The sequence below is a fragment of the Fomitiporia mediterranea genome (assembly GCF_000271605.1).
Source record: "Fomitiporia mediterranea MF3/22 unplaced genomic scaffold FOMMEscaffold_5, whole genome shotgun sequence".
Taxonomy (NCBI): domain Eukaryota; kingdom Fungi; phylum Basidiomycota; class Agaricomycetes; order Hymenochaetales; family Hymenochaetaceae; genus Fomitiporia; species Fomitiporia mediterranea.
In genome coordinates, this window is record NW_006760390.1 from 1,783,471 (window position 1) to 1,800,161 (window position 16,691).

General features: G+C 47.5%; 6 protein-coding genes across 6 annotated transcripts; 4 read left to right on the top strand and 2 right to left on the bottom strand.

Annotated features, from left to right (window-relative positions):
- The first annotated feature begins 53 nt into the window (after positions 1-53).
- FOMMEDRAFT_121449 (TFIID and SAGA subunit) lies at positions 54-2,865 on the top strand. Its single transcript, XM_007265544.1, has 8 exons — positions 54-503; positions 562-640; positions 698-997; positions 1,047-1,548; positions 1,601-1,710; positions 1,801-2,147; positions 2,206-2,645; positions 2,705-2,865. The coding sequence occupies exons 1-8, from the start codon at positions 114-116 to the stop codon at positions 2,805-2,807; spliced, it is 2,271 nt and encodes a 756-aa protein (XP_007265606.1). The 5' UTR covers positions 54-113; the 3' UTR covers positions 2,808-2,865.
- A 198-nt stretch (positions 2,866-3,063) lies between these two features.
- Positions 3,064-4,190, top strand: FOMMEDRAFT_19325 (uncharacterized protein). Its single transcript, XM_007265545.1, has 5 exons — positions 3,064-3,261; positions 3,321-3,452; positions 3,514-3,560; positions 3,622-3,708; positions 3,762-4,190. Exons 1-5 carry the CDS (start codon positions 3,126-3,128, stop codon positions 3,969-3,971), a joined length of 612 nt encoding a protein of 203 aa, XP_007265607.1. The 5' UTR covers positions 3,064-3,125; the 3' UTR covers positions 3,972-4,190.
- Positions 4,191-4,464: 274 nt separating this feature from the next.
- On the bottom strand, positions 4,465-7,265 carry FOMMEDRAFT_155130 (uncharacterized protein; the record flags this gene model as incomplete). Its single annotated transcript, XM_007265546.1, has 12 exons — positions 4,465-5,336; positions 5,394-5,451; positions 5,510-5,659; positions 5,718-5,769; positions 5,825-5,915; positions 5,973-6,141; positions 6,203-6,237; positions 6,295-6,689; positions 6,730-6,873; positions 6,934-6,999; positions 7,061-7,082; positions 7,145-7,265. The coding sequence occupies 12 exons, from the start codon at positions 7,263-7,265 to the stop codon at positions 4,465-4,467; spliced, it is 2,175 nt and encodes a 724-aa protein (XP_007265608.1).
- Positions 7,266-8,611: 1,346 nt separating this feature from the next.
- Positions 8,612-10,566, bottom strand: FOMMEDRAFT_133358 (uncharacterized protein; the record flags this gene model as incomplete). The annotated part of the gene is made up of 8 exons (XM_007265547.1): positions 8,612-9,465; positions 9,525-9,582; positions 9,644-9,793; positions 9,852-9,903; positions 9,970-10,060; positions 10,118-10,286; positions 10,348-10,382; positions 10,440-10,566. 8 exons carry the CDS (start codon positions 10,564-10,566, stop codon positions 8,612-8,614), a joined length of 1,536 nt encoding a protein of 511 aa, XP_007265609.1.
- Positions 10,567-11,137: 571 nt separating this feature from the next.
- FOMMEDRAFT_83239 (6-phosphogluconate dehydrogenase) lies at positions 11,138-13,155 on the top strand (the record flags this gene model as incomplete). The annotated part of the gene is made up of 10 exons (XM_007265548.1): positions 11,138-11,200; positions 11,272-11,374; positions 11,449-11,865; positions 11,917-12,183; positions 12,238-12,449; positions 12,507-12,569; positions 12,623-12,707; positions 12,769-12,914; positions 12,966-13,044; positions 13,100-13,155. 10 exons carry the CDS (start codon positions 11,138-11,140, stop codon positions 13,153-13,155), a joined length of 1,491 nt encoding a protein of 496 aa, XP_007265610.1.
- A 229-nt stretch (positions 13,156-13,384) lies between these two features.
- On the top strand, positions 13,385-15,950 carry FOMMEDRAFT_167293 (uncharacterized protein; the record flags this gene model as incomplete). The annotated part of the gene is made up of 14 exons (XM_007265549.1): positions 13,385-13,478; positions 13,540-13,697; positions 13,758-13,775; positions 13,836-13,939; positions 13,990-14,011; positions 14,069-14,263; positions 14,326-14,606; positions 14,665-14,742; positions 14,795-15,050; positions 15,109-15,132; positions 15,184-15,249; positions 15,301-15,402; positions 15,453-15,545; positions 15,598-15,950. The coding sequence occupies 14 exons, from the start codon at positions 13,385-13,387 to the stop codon at positions 15,916-15,918; spliced, it is 1,812 nt and encodes a 603-aa protein (XP_007265611.1). The 3' UTR covers positions 15,919-15,950.
- Between the last annotated feature and the right edge of the window lie 741 nt (positions 15,951-16,691).

Consider the following 16,691-nt stretch of genomic DNA (forward strand, 5'->3'; position numbering starts at 1 on the left):
AAATGTCGGCAGCAACGCCTGCTCCCTCCAATCCGCCTTCAGAATCGTCTCCACCACCTGCTGCCGCAACTCAGGACGCTGCAGCCCAGAATGAATCCGCCAATGTCGACCAGATGGTGCTTGACTTCCTGCGCCAACGAGGACATGCTGATGCGGAACGTGCTCTTCGAGAAGCATTGGGACTACCTAGTCCCCCTACCGACAGTGATGCCAACGCTTCCCCTGAACCAGCTCAACCGACGGTGTCAGATGCAGAGCTGCGAAAACATCTCGTTCCGTTTTGGCAGAAGAACGACAAACCTGGTGAGAATGCCCTCGCTGACGCCAAGGTGACGATGCAGAGCCTCAAGAGCGGTGGGGTGACAACACCGAGTGTCTCTCAACTATTGGAAACGATCAAGCCTGGTGGAGCAGATGAAATCCTTTCACTCGATCCAACAGACAAACATGAGGGATTCAGAGATTTGGAGACGTGGGTGGATGGTTCTCTGGACATGTATCGTGTATGTATCTGTTCTGTTTGCTTCCCGCTGTGGCTTATTTAATCATGCAAATCTACAGCCTGAATTCAGACCTATTCTATTCCCCATTTTCTGTCAATTCTATCTAGACTTAATTCAGCTCGGGTTTCGCGATGCTAGTATGTTCAATCAAACAACTCTACTTCTTTCTCCATATTGAGGATCTTATTTCCTAGGTCTGGAGTTCTTCAAGAAGTTCTCTCCATCTCTGGCTCCTTGGCATAGCAAAACATTGCACCGACTTTCCACCCTTCTACTTCCATCGCATGTACAACAAGATGAATTGGCCCAAAGGTTTCGCAACGAAAAATATGTATTGCGCATGAGTCGATCTGGCTTCAACCTACTGGTTGGCTGGTTGACAGAAGGAGTTGGTGGAGAAGGTACTGGTGTAGGTGAAGGATTTACTGGTGAAAGGGGGAAGCGTGGTCGCGCAGCAATAATGAGAGTCGTAAACAATCACCTGCAGTTCGACGGTTGGTCTTTCTTACTGTGGTTATCTTTGTGTTGCTCATTCTTCATCAGTTACCTCATCCAGTACGACAGTAGTTCCTTCATATGCTTGGGAAGAGTCTACGGGATTGCTGTCCTCGGTAGTTCCTCAATCAGCGGGGGCAACCGATAAACGAGCCTTAGTAGACGCAGCTGCCTACAATGCATCAAAGGGCGATGTGAAGCTTGGTCCCCCTCCTATTGACGAGGGTCTCCAGAGCGAAGTAGAGCGTTTTTATCGAGAGCAAGTGTTGGCTGGTTCGGAACGTGAATTGACAGCTCAAGACCTTCGTCCTTCGACTTCCTCTGATCTCATTTCTCCGCAACCATCTGATATGCCACCTTTACCACCAAGTTTCAAGACTATGGATGTAAAGCGGGAAGTAGAGCGTATCCGCGACGCCCGAAAAAAGATAAAGCTCGAGCCATCTGCATTAACCCTTGAAAAGGATAGCAGTAGTCCTCAAGCTGCTGCAGCACGAGCAAGGGCTCTGCCCAGCATTTGTTGCTATACTATGACTGATGTTGGAGATGGGTGAGTTCCAGCATTTACAGAGTAGATAACTGAGCTGACACCGTGGGTACAGCGTTCCATGCTCAACATTTTCCCAAGATTCCTCCCTAATGGCCGTTGGATTTGCGGAAAGCTACATTCGTCTTTGGAACTTAAAGCAAGAGAAGCTGAGAGGCATGCGCAGTGACTTTGACCCTAATGCCATTCGTGAGCGTACGTTTTCAGTATGACTGACTATTCCACGTATTATTGGTCTAATTGCAGATATTTCAGCTTCGCACTTGAGAAAGACCCGTGAAAGGGAAGCAGGGACGACACGCAAGCTAATAGGACATAGTGGCCCTGTGTATTCTCTCTCATTTGATCCACTCAGTGGCTCCGCAGCGCCTCCGCAATACTTACTATCTTCGTCGGCTGACTGCACGGTCCGATTATGGTCTATGGAGGACATGAGCAACGTAGTTGCGTATCGCGGTCACCAAAGTCCTGTGTGGGATGTACAGTGGAGCCCCTTGGGTGTCTACTTCGCGACGGGGAGTCGAGATAAAACTGCGAGGCTCTGGTCATCGGACCGAATATCTGCATTGCGAATTTATGCAGGACACTTAAGTGATGTTGATGTGAGTATTTTCTGTTTTCAGGGAGCCAACTTGGTACAAAGCTGAACATCATAATCAGTGCGTGAAATTTCATCCAAACTCGCTGTATCTTGCAACGGGTTCAAGCGACTGGACTTGCCGGCTGTGGGACGTTCAAAAGGGTACAGCTATGCGTGTCTTTATTGGACACCAGGGACCAATAACTTCGCTTGCAATGAGCCCAGATGGCCGCTATCTGGCGAGTGCAGGGGAGGACTTGGCCATCAACCTTTGGGACCTGGGTTCTGGCCGTCGAGTGAAGAAAATGACAGGACACACAGCATCTGTGTATTCCATGGCATTCAGCAGTGAATCCTCACTCCTTGTCTCTGGTGGTGCAGATTGGACTGTGCGCTGCTGGGACGTGAAGGGATCTGGAGGTTCCACGAGCCGAACGGGTCCTCGAGAAAATGGTATCGTCAATGGTGTGGACGGTGCTTTAAGCAGGAAAGACCATGCTGAGGAGGATGGGATGGAAACGTACGTTCTTCTAATTCGAGAATTGTTATATACTCATAGGTACTGATATTGCTTTCCAGGTCTGACCTACTCGCCACGTTCCCGACAAAACGGACTCCGATTATTAATGTACAATTTACACCGCGTAACTTATGCCTTGTATCAGGACCTTCCTTGCCATGATAGTGTTATCATTCGTCACACGTTCCTGTATATCCCTTTCTAAATGTATTTACTCGCCCTGTCGGAGTTATAGCAATAGTATTGTTCGCATTTAGTTAAAGTACTGGGAAGTCAATTATGCCGATCGTGGCCTCTGCGTGTGACGAGCGCGTTCCGTCACCTTTATTGCGATTACGAGCGCACTTGTTCAACATCAACTCTCATCACATCTCATCTCATTAGACTCGCAACGACATTCTCTCTACCTCACACCTTCCTGCATTCTGCTGACTTCTACCTCTAACAACACGCTTGTATTATTGATATACTTCTGGAAAGATGGATGTAGACCCGAGCATTACTTCCGCGGAAGACTCTGTTCAACTTCAAGAACCTGGGCCTTCTGCGCCTCCCCAGTCGAGTGCACTCCCTCCGGAATTGTTCCAACCTGTACCAGAAATACCAGACTTTCAATGTATGTACTGTGCAACTCGTTAGGTTGCATTCTACAAACTAACTCATCTGCCTCGACAGCTCCGCCACAAAAGGATCCCATCCGTGAACTATGTGTCAAGGTACACATTCGCAGGTCGGGTAAAGACTCATGGACCTATCTTGGGAGGGCATTCGTAACTCAGGAATTCATTGGGCAATCATCTCGTGTTGGTAAGGGCAACAGTTTTGAGGTCGCGTGCCTTCGTTGGTACTGACGAGTCATGCTACTTAGTTGTTCGCTCAGCTGCGTCTGGGAAGATTATGGTGCAATTTTCTGAGGTATTTTCAAGTTCAAGCTCCTTACAAGAGACTTGCTAACTAGAGTTGGGTGTGTCGTTAGGGTTCGGACCTACAAGCGGAAAAACGAGGCAACTTCGTGGTAATCTCGTGTGTTGAAGGCGCAAGCGTTGTATCGTGGTCGTTAAATGTACGTCATCCTATCCCTACCGATTGATTGTATATCTAAGACGTTGTTCGTAGACGATGAATAGCGCTGATACACTGAGGCTGCTTGCCAGTATCGAACTTGCGTGTTATCGCTGCCGCCAAGCACTCTCCGATCCGAAGCTTCATACCAAGGTGCGCCGGCGAATAGAGCGAGTCATCAAAGACGACCGTCGTAGGAGACATCGCAGGAGGCGTGACGAGGACGCCATGGTCGAAGCATTTGGCAAAACGCAACTCGACTGAAACTTTTGGGATATGCTGTTGCCGATATGCATATAGACGCATCTTGCTGTTTATTATTCCGTGGAGTCGCTCTTTCTACCGTTTTCTTGCAGTGATTTTCACATTTGCTTTCCAATGTTGCTATTTGATTTCCTTTTCCTCTTTCTAATTCCCACCATGATCTAATTTTGTCGTCGTTTGTTGAGTTGTAGTCTCTCAAAGCCCCAATCCTTGTATTTCTACTCGCTCTCGAGTGTTTAGTTTGATAATCATCGTACTGACCTCAAGTGCTTAAACTCACTATCTAAATGGAAGACTATATAAGACATGTAGGACTACAAACCGCTCAGTTCAATAGTAAAACAACAGCTGAAAGGAAAGGAAAATCAATGGATGAACAATAGATAACAGACTAGCATGAAGGATGTCAGGATTCAAGGAATGGTCCACTCGGAATAAGTACAACAATACGGGTATGTGATAAATCGCAATAAGTGTCACCAAAAGAGTATAGTCACTTAGGTGAGCGATCAGATCCTTTGACGCGATCGTCCAACATTGCATTTATGTTGCTTCGGTCCGTATATTGTGGAGGAAGCTCGACTACGTTGGCCTGTTCTCCTGAGCTGCCCACATCTTCTGCATCCGTGTGCTGGACAACGCGAGGCGTTATCCGATGTGCTTGTCTAGTTGATGCCTTCGGCGAAGTGACACCAGGAGACGCAGGAGGGCTTGTCGAATATGGAACAGATGGGCTCCTGGCATGGGCAAAGGAGTAAGGATTAGAGAGCCTGGAGCCTGGACTTAAGAAGCCGTCGGTTTCTGACTGTGATTGCGATCGGCTATGTGACTGAGCGTAGCCCATAGCATCACGAGTCGGAGGATGCGATATAGAGTGAGGCTGCGTCCACGGGTAAGATTCGGAGTATCGTCCAGAGTGCCTGTAAATAGCTTCAGCGTCAGAAAGAATGATATGCGGGTTCGGTATGTAATCGTCCTCAGCAGCGGGCAGCATCGATTGATGGAGAGGCGGATTATGCATGGATGAATCGCGCATTGCAGCTGGCGGAACAAGGTCGACTGAGGAATGTGTGCGCCGTGCACGACCGCTGGCAGGAATGAGCGCGCGGATGCGTGATGACTGATTGTCTATGAAAGCGATTGGTGGTCGATATTGGCCTGCAAAATCATCCGTTACCTGCTTTCGTCGTCGTAGACAGCAAAACGATAGGAGAAGTGCGAGGAAGACAACAGCAAGCCCGCCTACAATCGCACCAACTATAATGCCAATATTCGGACCCGAGTGCGTATCGACGGTCTGCCTCGCCTGAGTTCCACTTGGTGACGCTGACGATAATGTTGACGATAATGCCGACGGCGTTTGTGCTATTCACAGAAAATGCGTTCGCAAGACAGTTCTAGTGATACAGGAAAATCATTTACCGGTCGAATGAGGCGATGAGGCACTAATGCACGCGGAGTCAGCGCTTATGCCAACCGTCTTTAAAAATACGGTCATCAGTGAAATTTCTTGGCATATTGCGAATGTTTAAAAATACCCTGAAGTCAGAACTTCCCCCCTGTCTACCCAAGGCATCAGTCAGGATGAATGTGACGGTAGTTCCCGTAGAAACATCAACTATCCAGTCGAAAGTCGACGGCCCTTGTGGAGGAAGAAGTTCAAACGATTGCCCAGAAGGAATCAATCCCTGGTGAAGAATTATTGTTAGCAGCGAAATATAATGACGTCGGACATGACTGATATACCAGAATTGTAACAGGCTGTGTCGCATTATCGTATCCGCTAAAAGTGGACGTCCTGAGAATATTAATGAGCAAGTTTGACGATGGGACGTAACTGCGAAGCATCTCACCGGCACTGCTGCAAAGCCGAGTTCAGATCGAAGAAAAAATCTGGTGTGGCATCAACCAATGGACAGTTTGTGCCGCTAATGGACGAGCCAACTGGTGTCGGAAAGTAAGTCTCGACAGTACAGAATACACAATGAGAGAGGCACCGACCAGTCAAGATATCGGACGTCCCTCCCGCCTCAAAGCCCGTTGAATCAGACATTGTGAGAAGGAACTTGCGCCCTGGAGGGAGCTTGAGCTGCACTGAGAAGCTACCATTGCCTGAGCTCGGATCGAATGCCGAATCTGGAATGGAAATGTTCTGGGGAACATAGAAACCCTAGGTGACAAGGAGAGGATATAAATGGAGCAGTTAGTTTCGACGTGTAGCGCATGCTAACCGGTGTGATAAGTAGTGAGAAAGGCCTCGTCCCACCTGAGTTGCGGAAGCGATGGGTCAAATAGAGCGGCGAGTCTGAGAAGACAGACGTACCTGACCACACGATATCGAGATTGTCGCAGGAACTAGGTGGGGTGAACGAGAAGTTAAAGCCGAAAGCTGTGAAGGAGAGAAGCGAGAGCACCAGATTTTTGAAGAGCAGTCGATCTAAGCAGTGCATGTTCAAGACCAAATCAAGACTGAGGGCGACGAGTGTGAGGAGAGGTAGGCACCGAGAACAACGAAGGACGGGCTCAACGCATGAACAGAACGGCCGAGAGAACACAGAGAAGGCATTGTTAAATATCTCCTTTAATTTCATTTTCACGGTCTGGCCCCATTTGTCTCGAGAACTGTCCAAACGCGAGGCAGTGAGGTGACATGCAATGCACCTTCTCGTTGACAGATAGTCGCCGATGGTGTCACTACGAGGGATCGGCAGTTGGAATCTGTTGAATTCGATGAATTAGCAGAGAGCGGACAGGATACGTGGGACAAACGCTTCGCTCGCGTGCCTCGACAGCCGACACCAGACGGAGGTGTGTATCATTAGTCTCTATCACCACACACGGGTCAGCAAGCTCTTTGGTAGGGGGTTGGAGATGAAAATACCCCCAAAAAAGTGACCATAATCTTTCCAGACACAGCTGAGCAAACAACTAATATGACTCGTCAGATAGAACGAAGACACACAACCTCAGAACCATTGCCTTAACACGAGATGACTGTCCGAGAAACTCCTGGGTTACGAATGCCCTCCTAATATAGGTCCATGAGTCTTTACCCAACTTGTGAATGTGTACCTTGACACATAGGTCACAGATGGGAATCTTCTGGCGGAGCTATCGAAGGAAGGAGAGTGTTTGCTTGTTGAACGCAACGTAACCAGTTGCAAGGCACATACATTGAAAATATGATATTTCTGGTACTAGTTGCAACAATTCTGGTGAAGCGCACTCGCCCGCCCAAAGGTTGATGGCCAAATCTTCTTCCGCACTTGCTAGATAGTGGCCATGTGTGCCCATTGCGAGCGCATGATTGGACCTTAATGTCCAATGAAAACATGCATAACTATGCCTTTTGGATATCCTTGGGCATCCCAAAATCGACAAGTCCAGTCGCTCTGAACCCGTCGCTTGATAATATGATATAGCGAGTTAGGATGGAATTTAATGCACTATTCGGATTATCAGCGTTTGAAATGAATGATGACTTGCGAGAAAGAGAAGGACTCACATCAACGTTGCTTAAATGCTCTGCATAGATTTGCAGATATTTGGTCGGATGACCAGAGCCTCGCATTGTTCTCAACTCCCCACTGCAAAGTAGACGCCTAACGGGCTCAATTCGATACAAAATACAGGACTCTAATGACTGCAATATGCAACTACGTTGCCATACACCATAATCGGACAGTGCAGTCAGCCGATGAATATTGAAGATAGTGAGTATTGCGGAGACGTTGCAGAGCCACTCAGTGGATCAAATGAGAAAATGCCAGTACAGCATCTGGTGCGTTTGCAGCTCGCTTATCCCTGCTATGGTCGCGCGCGCTGCACACACTCTCCATTCATCCTTCTTCCGCCAACTGAAATGCACGAATCATCCATGCAGATCTCTTCATCAATGATGCTGCCCGTTTCTGAAGACGATTACATAGTGAATAGTGCTGAAATGCTGAGACTGCTGGCCAGTTATCGAACTTACATGTTATGCAGCTAACTTATGCTCTGCCTAGCGCTCTCCGATCCGTCGAACAAAGACGAGCGTCGTAGGAGAGTCGGAGGCATCGCGGGAGGCGCAACGAAGACGCCATGGTCGAGGCATTTGGCAAAACGCAGCTCGACTGAAGTTTTTAGGATATACTGTTGTGCTGATATGCATATAGATGCATCTTGCTGTTTATTATTCCGTGGAGTCGCTCTTTCTACCATTTTTTTTTGCAGTTTGCTTTCCAATGTTGCTATTTGCTTTCCTTTTTCTCTCCTTCTAACTCTCCCACTCATTCATCTATTTTTGATGCCACCTGTTGAGTTGTAGTCTCTCAAAGCCCCGATCCTTGTATTTCTACTCGCTCTCGAGCGTTTAGTTTGATAATCACCATACTGACCTCGAGTGTTTAACCTTACAAACAATCTAAAAGGAAAATTTTGAAAGACACGTGGGACTATATACCACTGAGTCCAATAATAAAACAACAGCTGAAATGAAAGGAAGAATCAATGAATGAATGGTAAAATACAGACTGGCATGCAGGACGGCTAGATCTAAATGAACGGTACACACGGAATACATATGGCAAGGCGTGTATGTGATAAATCGCGATAAGGATTACAAAAAGAGTACAAAGTCAGATAAAACTGTCGGTTACTCAGCTGGGTGAGCGATCGGATCTCTTGACGTGGTCATCCAGCTTCGTATTGGATTCTCTTCGGTCCGTATATTGCGGAGGAAGCTCGACTACATCGGCCTCTTCTCCTTCTGAATTGCCCATATCCTCTGCATCCGTGTGCAGGATGAAGCGAGGCGTTAGGCGATGGGGACTTCTTACTGATCCCTTCGGTGAAGTGACACCAGGAGACGTAGGGGAACTTGGAACGGAAGGACTCCTCATATGGGCTTGGGAGTAAGGACTGGAGAATGGGGAGCTTGGACTTAAATGACCATCACTTTCTGAACGGGAATGCGATCGGCTATGTGACTGAGCGTAACCTATAGCACCACCAATCGGAGAATGTGGTACTGAGCGAGGCGGAGCCCGCGGGTAAGACTCGGAGTATCGTCCAGAGTGACCATCAACAGCTTCAGTATCAGATGGAAGGATATACGGGCTTAGTATGTAATCATCCTCGGCAACAGGTAATACCGATTGATGAAGAGGCGAATTACGCATGGACGACTCGTGCATTGCAGCTGGTGGGAGAAGGTCAAATGAAGAGTGTGCGCGTCGTGCGCGACCGCCAGACGGAATGAGCGAGCTACGAACACGCGAGATGCGTGATGACCGGCTACCAATGAAAGCAATCGGTGGTCGATGAGGGCCCGGAAGGTCATCCTTCGCTTGTTTTCGTCGTCGTAGACAGCAAAACGACACGAGAAGCGCGAGGGAGACAACTGCAAGCCCGCCTACAGTCGCACCAGCGATGGTGCCAGTATTGGAACCCGAGTGCGTATCGACAGCTTGCGTCGGTTGCGCTCCACCTGATAACGTTGACGACGCTTGTGCTGTTCACAGAAAAGTAGCGCTCACAAGACTGTTCTAGTGATACAGGAAAATCATTTACCAGTCGAATGAGGCGATGAGGCACTAATGCACGAGGAATCATCGCTTATGCCAACCGTCTTTAAATATACGGTAGTCAGTCAAGTTCATGGCATATGGCAAGCAAATTTTTTGAAATACCCTGAGGTCAGAACTTCCTCCTTGCCTACCCAAGGCATCAGTCATAATGAACGTGATGGTAGTTCCGTTTGAAACATCGGCTATCCAGTCAAAGGTCGACGGTCCTCGTGGAGGATGAAGTCTGAACGATTGCCCAAGAGGAATCAAACCCTGATGAAGAATTATTGTTAGCAGCAAAATACCATGACGTCGCACATGATTGATATACCAGAATTGTAACAGGCTGTGTCGCATTATCGTATCCGCTAAATGTGAATGTCCTGAGAACATAGATTATGAGCCTCGAACAAGAGTTCGATAGGAAATAACTGTGCGAAGTATCTCACCGGCACTGCTGCAGAGCCGAATTCAGCTCGAAGAAAAAATCCGGCGTGGCATCAGCCAAGGTACAATTTGTGCCGCTAACGGACGAGCCAACTGGTATAGGAAAGTAAGTCTCGACAATGTAGAATACACAATGAGAGAGGCACCGACCAGTCAAGATATCGGACGTCCCCCCTGCCTCAAAGCCCGTTGAATCAGACATTGTGAGAAGAACCTGGCGTCCTGGAGGGAGCTTGAGCTGCACTGAGAAGAGACCATTGCCTGAGCTCGGATCGAATGCTGAATCTGGAATGGATATGTTCTGAGGAACATAGAAAGCCTAGACGACATGGAGAGTATATAAATAGAGTAGCTAGTTACGACGCATAGCGCATGCTTACCGGCGTGATAAGTAGCGAGAAGGGTCCCGTCCCACCTGAGTTGCGGGAACGATGGGTCAAAAGGAGCAGCAAGCCTGAGAAGACTGACGTACCTGACCATGAGATGTTGAGGTTGTCGCAGGAAGTAGGTGAAGTGAACGAGAAGTCAAAGCCGAGAGCTGTGAGGGAGAGAAGCAAGAGTACCAGACCCTTGAAGAGCAGTCCACCCGAGCAGCGCATGTTCGAGACCAAGGACCGAGGGTGACGAGAGAAAGGAGGGGTAGGCGTCGAGAACGATGAGGAACGGACTCAACGCATGAGCGGAATGGCCAAGGGAAGACCGAAAATAAATAAGAAAGTCAAAGAGACACGGACTCCACGAGCCAACGTCATGCATCTTCCGACCTGCGCGCGTGAAGGCAACGATAAATAATAAATATCTTCTTTGATTTTATTTTCGCGGTCTGGCCGTGCCCGTCTCGAGATCTGCCCGAAATGTAAGGCCCCGAGGTGACATACGACGTGTCTTTCGTTGGCAGATGGTCGCCGACGGTGTCATTTGCATCGGATTTGCAGTTGAATTCGATGAATCGACGGAGAGTAGACAAGAGGTGTGGGACAAACGCGTCGGTCGCGGGCCGCAACGGCCAAGCACGGCCGGAGGTGAATATTATTAATCTCTATCGCCACCATCGCGTACACTCACATCTCAGACCTCGTCCACTGCCACGTCCTCAATCTTCGCCGCTAAATTTTATAGTGCACAATGTCCGGAGCAGTGTAAGTCGTTCTGCATGCAAGTTCATCTAATATGTTTTCAATACCGCTTGCTGTCTGCAGTGGCGACATCGGTCTCATCGGCCTCGCTGTCATGGTGCGTCATCCCTTCATCACCGTGTCCCGACGCGACGACGACGAGCGTTGTCCTGACATGCGCATATACAGGGTCAAAACCTCATTCTTAACATGAATGACAAGGGATTCACCGTTGTTGCCTTCAACCGCACAACCAGCAAAGTCCAGCACTTCCTGGATAACGAAGCAAAAGGTGCAGTGATTCAGCACTCCTTATATGCGCGTCATCCTTCTTACAAATCATCCTGCCTTTCACTCTTTCTTCAGGAACAAAGGTTGTCGGCGCATTCTCCATCGAGGAGCTTGTTGCAAAGCTCAAGAAACCAAGGAAAATCATCTTGCTCGTCAAGGCTGGCAGCGCCGTTGACGACTTTATTAATGCGCTTGTCCCGCATCTTGAACAAGGTGACATCATAATTGACGGAGGTAACTCTCACTACCCTGACTCCGACCGACGCACAAAGTACCTCGCATCGAAGGGTCTTCAGTTTATCGGCTGTGGCGTTTCTGGCGGTGAGGAGGGAGCTCGTCATGGACCTTCCCTCATGCCCGGTGGTTCGCCTGAAGCATGGCCAGCAATCAAGCCCATTTTCCAGGCCGCCGCCGCTCAAGTTGAAGGCGTGCCCTGTTGCGACTGGATGGGGGAAAGCGGTTCCGGGCACTTTGTTAAGATGGTCCACAACGGTAAATATACATTTCTATCGTGTACCATCTCATTCTAATTAGACATTATAGGTATCGAATATGGAGACATGCAACTCATTGCAGAGGCGTATGATATACTGAAGCGTGGGCTAGGACTTCACGAAGACGAAATTGCATCAATCTTTGAAAATTGGAACAAGGGTGTTCTGGATTCTTTCTTGATTGAAATCACCACAAATATTCTTCGCTTCAAGGATGATGATGGCGAGCCCCTCGTAACCAAGATTCTTGACAAGGCCGGGCAAAAGGGGACGGGAAAATGGACTGCCATATCTGCCCTTGATTATGGTACTCCAGGTATGTGACACTTAATGTTTGGTTCCTTCCTCATGGCGCTTAATAATGTTCTAGTAACTCTCATTGGCGAGGCTGTCTTTGCCCGCTGTCTCTCCGCAATTAAAGATGAACGTGCTCGCGCAAGCAAGATCATTTCTGGTCCTCAGAAAGAAACATTCCGTGGTGACAAACAGCAGTTCATTGATGACCTTGAGCAAGCACTATACGCCTCTAAGATCATTTCATATGCTCAGGGCTTCATGCTCATGAGGGAAGCTGCGAAAGAGGTACGGTTCTACGTGAATAATTAATGACCCGACTAATTTTGGGGAGCCTGCTTTCAGCTCAAATGGAATCTGAACTATGCCGGTATTGCTCGGATTTGGCGAGGAGGGTGCATTATTAAAGTACGCAGAACTTCGCTACTGATGTGATGTGATGATCTTCACAACGGCGTTAGTCTGTGTTCCTAAACGATATCACTCGGGCATATGAGAAAACTCCTAATCTGGAATCTCTCTTGTTCGATGATTTCTTCAACAAAGGTATGTGCCTCCACTGAAAGGCATTTTTTGTGTGAATATGGTTGGCTGAATATTTTGATAGCTGCTCACAAGGCTCAGCCTGGTTGGAGACGTGTGATCGCACAGGCTGTCCTTTGGGGCGTACCGACCCCGGCCTTCAGCACTGCTCTTGCATTCTTCGATGGTTATAGAAGTGACATTGTACCTGCTAACATTCTGCAGGCTCAGGTTAGTACAGCTGAATTATTGACGTAGTCCGTTACTAACTGTTGGTATCAGCGTGATTACTTTGGTGCTCATACTTTCAAGGTTCTTCCTGGCAAGGAGAACGCGAAGTTGAAGGCTGGAGAAGACATCCGTAAGCCAATTCTCTGCCATAGACTTTCCATCATTTACTGATTAGTGATTGCCAGACGTCAACTGGACGGGCCGTGGTGGCAATGTTTCTTCATCGAGTTACAATGCTTAATTTCTCCGATAAATAAATTTTCTTTGCGCTCGTTATTAGAGTTATATAGAGCGCGGAGATGGGTTAGCTGGTCATTCGTGTGTATAGGTAAAAGTAGATCGAACGAAAACAATGTACACTGTTCGCAAATTTAAAGTGGATATTCAGTTCGTGAAACTATTGATTAGGCAAACGCCGACCGAGTAATGACCTTCCTATTCGAGCCCCCATTTACTTGTCTTTATCCACCATGTGTGGAATTTTACTGGCAGTCAATCGTCAGACATGTACAACAGACTTCGAGTCTATGTGGGAATCAATCAGAATAGCAAACTCTGCTCGCGGTAAGTGAGCTTAAAATAAAGAGAATCGAACCTAGCGGTCATGTTATTCACGATAATTTAGGTCCAGATGCACAAGACACCATTCAATTCGCAATGTACTCGGACAAGGAGATTCGGCTTGACATCCGTTTCTTTGCTAGCGAACTGAGGCTTCGGGGTGACGAGCTGGTCACTCAACCGCATCAAAACCAAGGAAATGTATTCTGCTGGAACGGTGAAGTTTGTATCCTGGATATGACCAACAACCGCGAGTCATCAGCAGGCTGACATTCTATCCAGGTCTTCGAAGGCTTGGAGGTTAGCCACGTTCCAGACTGAGATACCTGGACTTCTAACCCACCCAAACTCGATCTTCAGGTGGATCCTTCTGAGAATGACGGCATCAAACTGTTTCAGAAAATTGAAGCCCTTCAAATCCCTGAAGCAGAGTTATCGAGCGTCCTACAATCTATCGAGGGACCGTAAGTAATTTGTTATATCCAGGAGTCTACACTTTGACGTGTACATGTAGATACGCATTCTCTTACTACCACGTTAGCTCCCTGTTCGTCTGAAGTCCGATTCACAGTTCTCAATGCGGAAAATTGCAGAAAACGACTGACACAATATTCTTCGGGCGAGATCCGCTTGGTCGCAGGTCCCTTCTCATTCACAGGCCGACGACTCAAAATCCTGTTCTTCTGGTTGCATCAGTATCTGCAGGATCGAATACACCGTATCCTCTGGAAGAAGTGGGGACCGAAGAATTGTACTGCGTAGATATTAGAAATTGGCACGCAGCTGAGGTATATCTTCGTATATTCGATCGCGAGTGCATAATGAACAGTATTAACTATTATTTCCTTAGAGCGGGGATGCTAGCCGAGTCATTCGGACGATTCCTCGAAGAGCGCATGCAAGCAATGTTGTCGACTTTGTGAGATTATTGGAATATTACGAATTTGGATTACATGCTAATCTACCTGTGAAGAGCGCACCCGTAGAAGTCAACAAATCCATCTCTGAAGCTTCCCCGCTCGTAGATTCGCTCACGGAAATTCCACCCGTTTTAACGGACGACGTCGAGAACCTATTAAATGAGCTCAGCCGTAGTGTCCGATTCATGGTACAACATATCCCATTTCACGTGTGAGTGCATTTAGTCCCAGATACTAAATAACTTGATCACGGTTCTTCCGAATTCAAGAGAAAAAGGCAACGCAAGAGTTGCAGTACTGTTTTCCGGCGGCATAGATTCCACCATTCTAGCATATTTAGCTGACTCGTAAGCGAGCACCACTTTATTATTGTACGGTGATGACAATGCCCTTTTCCAGTTACATACCCAAAGACGAACCCATAGATCTACTTAACGTTGCATTCGAGAACCCTCGTAAAATCCAACTCAGGAGCGAAAGTAGCGAAAATATCAAAACACGGCGAAAACAGCCACAAAATCACGGCGTTTCAGACGCACGAGTGAACGGACAGAAAAACGGGACGTTCGAGTCGTATCTCGTGCCGGACCGTATTACTGGACTGGAAGAACTGGCAGAGCTGCGAGCACTCTGTCCTCATCGGCAGTGGAATTTCGTGAGTGTAGCAGTTCATTCACGTTAAAGTATATTAAATATTTACTGATAGAGTTAAGGTGGAAGTGGACGTGACCTTCGAGGTGATTATCCTACTAGAATTCGAGAATTCCACAACTAATTAAGGGATTCAGGAAACCTCACAATATCGGACGGTCGTCGAAAATCTAATGTATCCATGTAGAACAGTGATGGACCTGGTAAGCACTTCCATTCTGTTGTCTCCGGTCATAGAACTGATGTTAGCTAAGAGTTTGGCTCTTGCCCTTTACTTTGCGTCTCGAGGGATTGGCTATGTTCGCACCGAACTCAATGGAGAGAGGGTTCCATATACGAGTACAGCTCGCGTTCTTGTACGTAGATATTTACTCATGATCTCTACGGTATATTAACTTCCGATCAGATTAATGGACTTGGATCGGATGAGCTTCTTGGAGGGTACGGGAGACATCGGACTGCATACACATCGGGTGGCTGGCGGGCAGTCATTGAAGAGGTTAGGTCAATCAATATACGTGTGATACCTAACTCACAACATCATGTTAAAGCTCCAACTCGAGATAGATCGCATCCCAAAGCGAAATCTCGGGAGAGACGATCGCATTATATCATCGCATGGCAAGGAAGCAAGGCACCCCTTTCTCTCACTCTCGGTCGTCAACTTCCTCGCAAAGCTTCCAGTACATCACAAAGTAGACCCACGATTGCCGCTTGGACTCGGGGATAAAATGCTTCTTCGGCTTGCTTCTCGAAAGGTCGGACTTGAATTGGCCAGTGGCCGGAAGAAAAGGGCAATGCAGTTCGGCAGCCATTCCGCTCGTATGGAGGCCGGACAGTCGGAGAGGAGGGGCGACTTACTTCTGAGTTGATCTTCTTGACTTAGAACGCAATCTGAATAAACAAGGGGGGGCGGGGGTTGTGTTCAAAAAGTCTCAATTACTCGCATGCGGTTAACTGAGGCCACTCTATCAGAAGCCGTTGGATTCGATTGTGCGTTCAAGTGTGGTCTGATGTAACCAATACCTCAATCTTTCATCTTCAATTTACTTCAAATCAGGGTTCCAGTAACTTATGGGATATCCACGATATTATGACCTTTATTCGGTTAGTTCTCTGGATTCAAGAATTTTCAATTACTATGCTAAGATCCAGGATTGGCCACACTGGTATACCAACCGGACAGGTAACACTGGCATCCTTGAGAGTATTCACACTCGTTATCTGCAACGCAGCTGTGCGGGATCACGTCCACTACTTCTTGGGAATGATTGTTGCACCCAACGTCCGAAACTGACTGTACTTCAAAGAACAGACACTGTATAGTAGAACACTTGTACTGCATTTTTAAAAGTAATCATTTATTGGCTTCCGTGAAATACTGAGGAGATGAAATAAGGAAACTTGAAAATAACTTAGATATTATTACTATGCCTCCAGGTCTTTGATTGATCCAAACAAAGCACGTTAATGACATATTGAAAGTATTCCGGACATGGGAAGTCCGGAGTTCTTTGTTCCCTTGATTTATATTCCCATACTTTTAGACTGGCAAGATAGGTTTTTTGCATCCAACACGAAGGAAAATGACCTAAGATATGCCTCATGACACTTTGAAAGAGAACGCCAATCATTGGCTCTACAT

Excerpts from the sequence above, each read along its gene's own strand:
- FOMMEDRAFT_19325 (XM_007265545.1), top strand. The coding sequence starts at position 3,126 with ATGGATGTAGACCCGAGCATTACTTCCGCGGAAGACTCTGTTCAACTT. Across the intron at positions 3,262-3,320 it reads AGAAATACCAGACTTTCAAT|CTCCGCCACAAAAGGATCCC; the intron begins GTATGTACTGTG and ends CTGCCTCGACAG. Across the intron at positions 3,561-3,621 it reads TTATGGTGCAATTTTCTGAG|GGTTCGGACCTACAAGCGGA; the intron begins GTATTTTCAAGT and ends GTGTGTCGTTAG.
- FOMMEDRAFT_121449 (XM_007265544.1), top strand. The coding sequence starts at position 114 with ATGGTGCTTGACTTCCTGCGCCAACGAGGACATGCTGATGCGGAACGT. Across the intron at positions 641-697 it reads GCTCGGGTTTCGCGATGCTA|GTCTGGAGTTCTTCAAGAAG; the intron begins GTATGTTCAATC and ends CTTATTTCCTAG. Across the intron at positions 2,148-2,205 it reads GACACTTAAGTGATGTTGAT|TGCGTGAAATTTCATCCAAA; the intron begins GTGAGTATTTTC and ends CATCATAATCAG.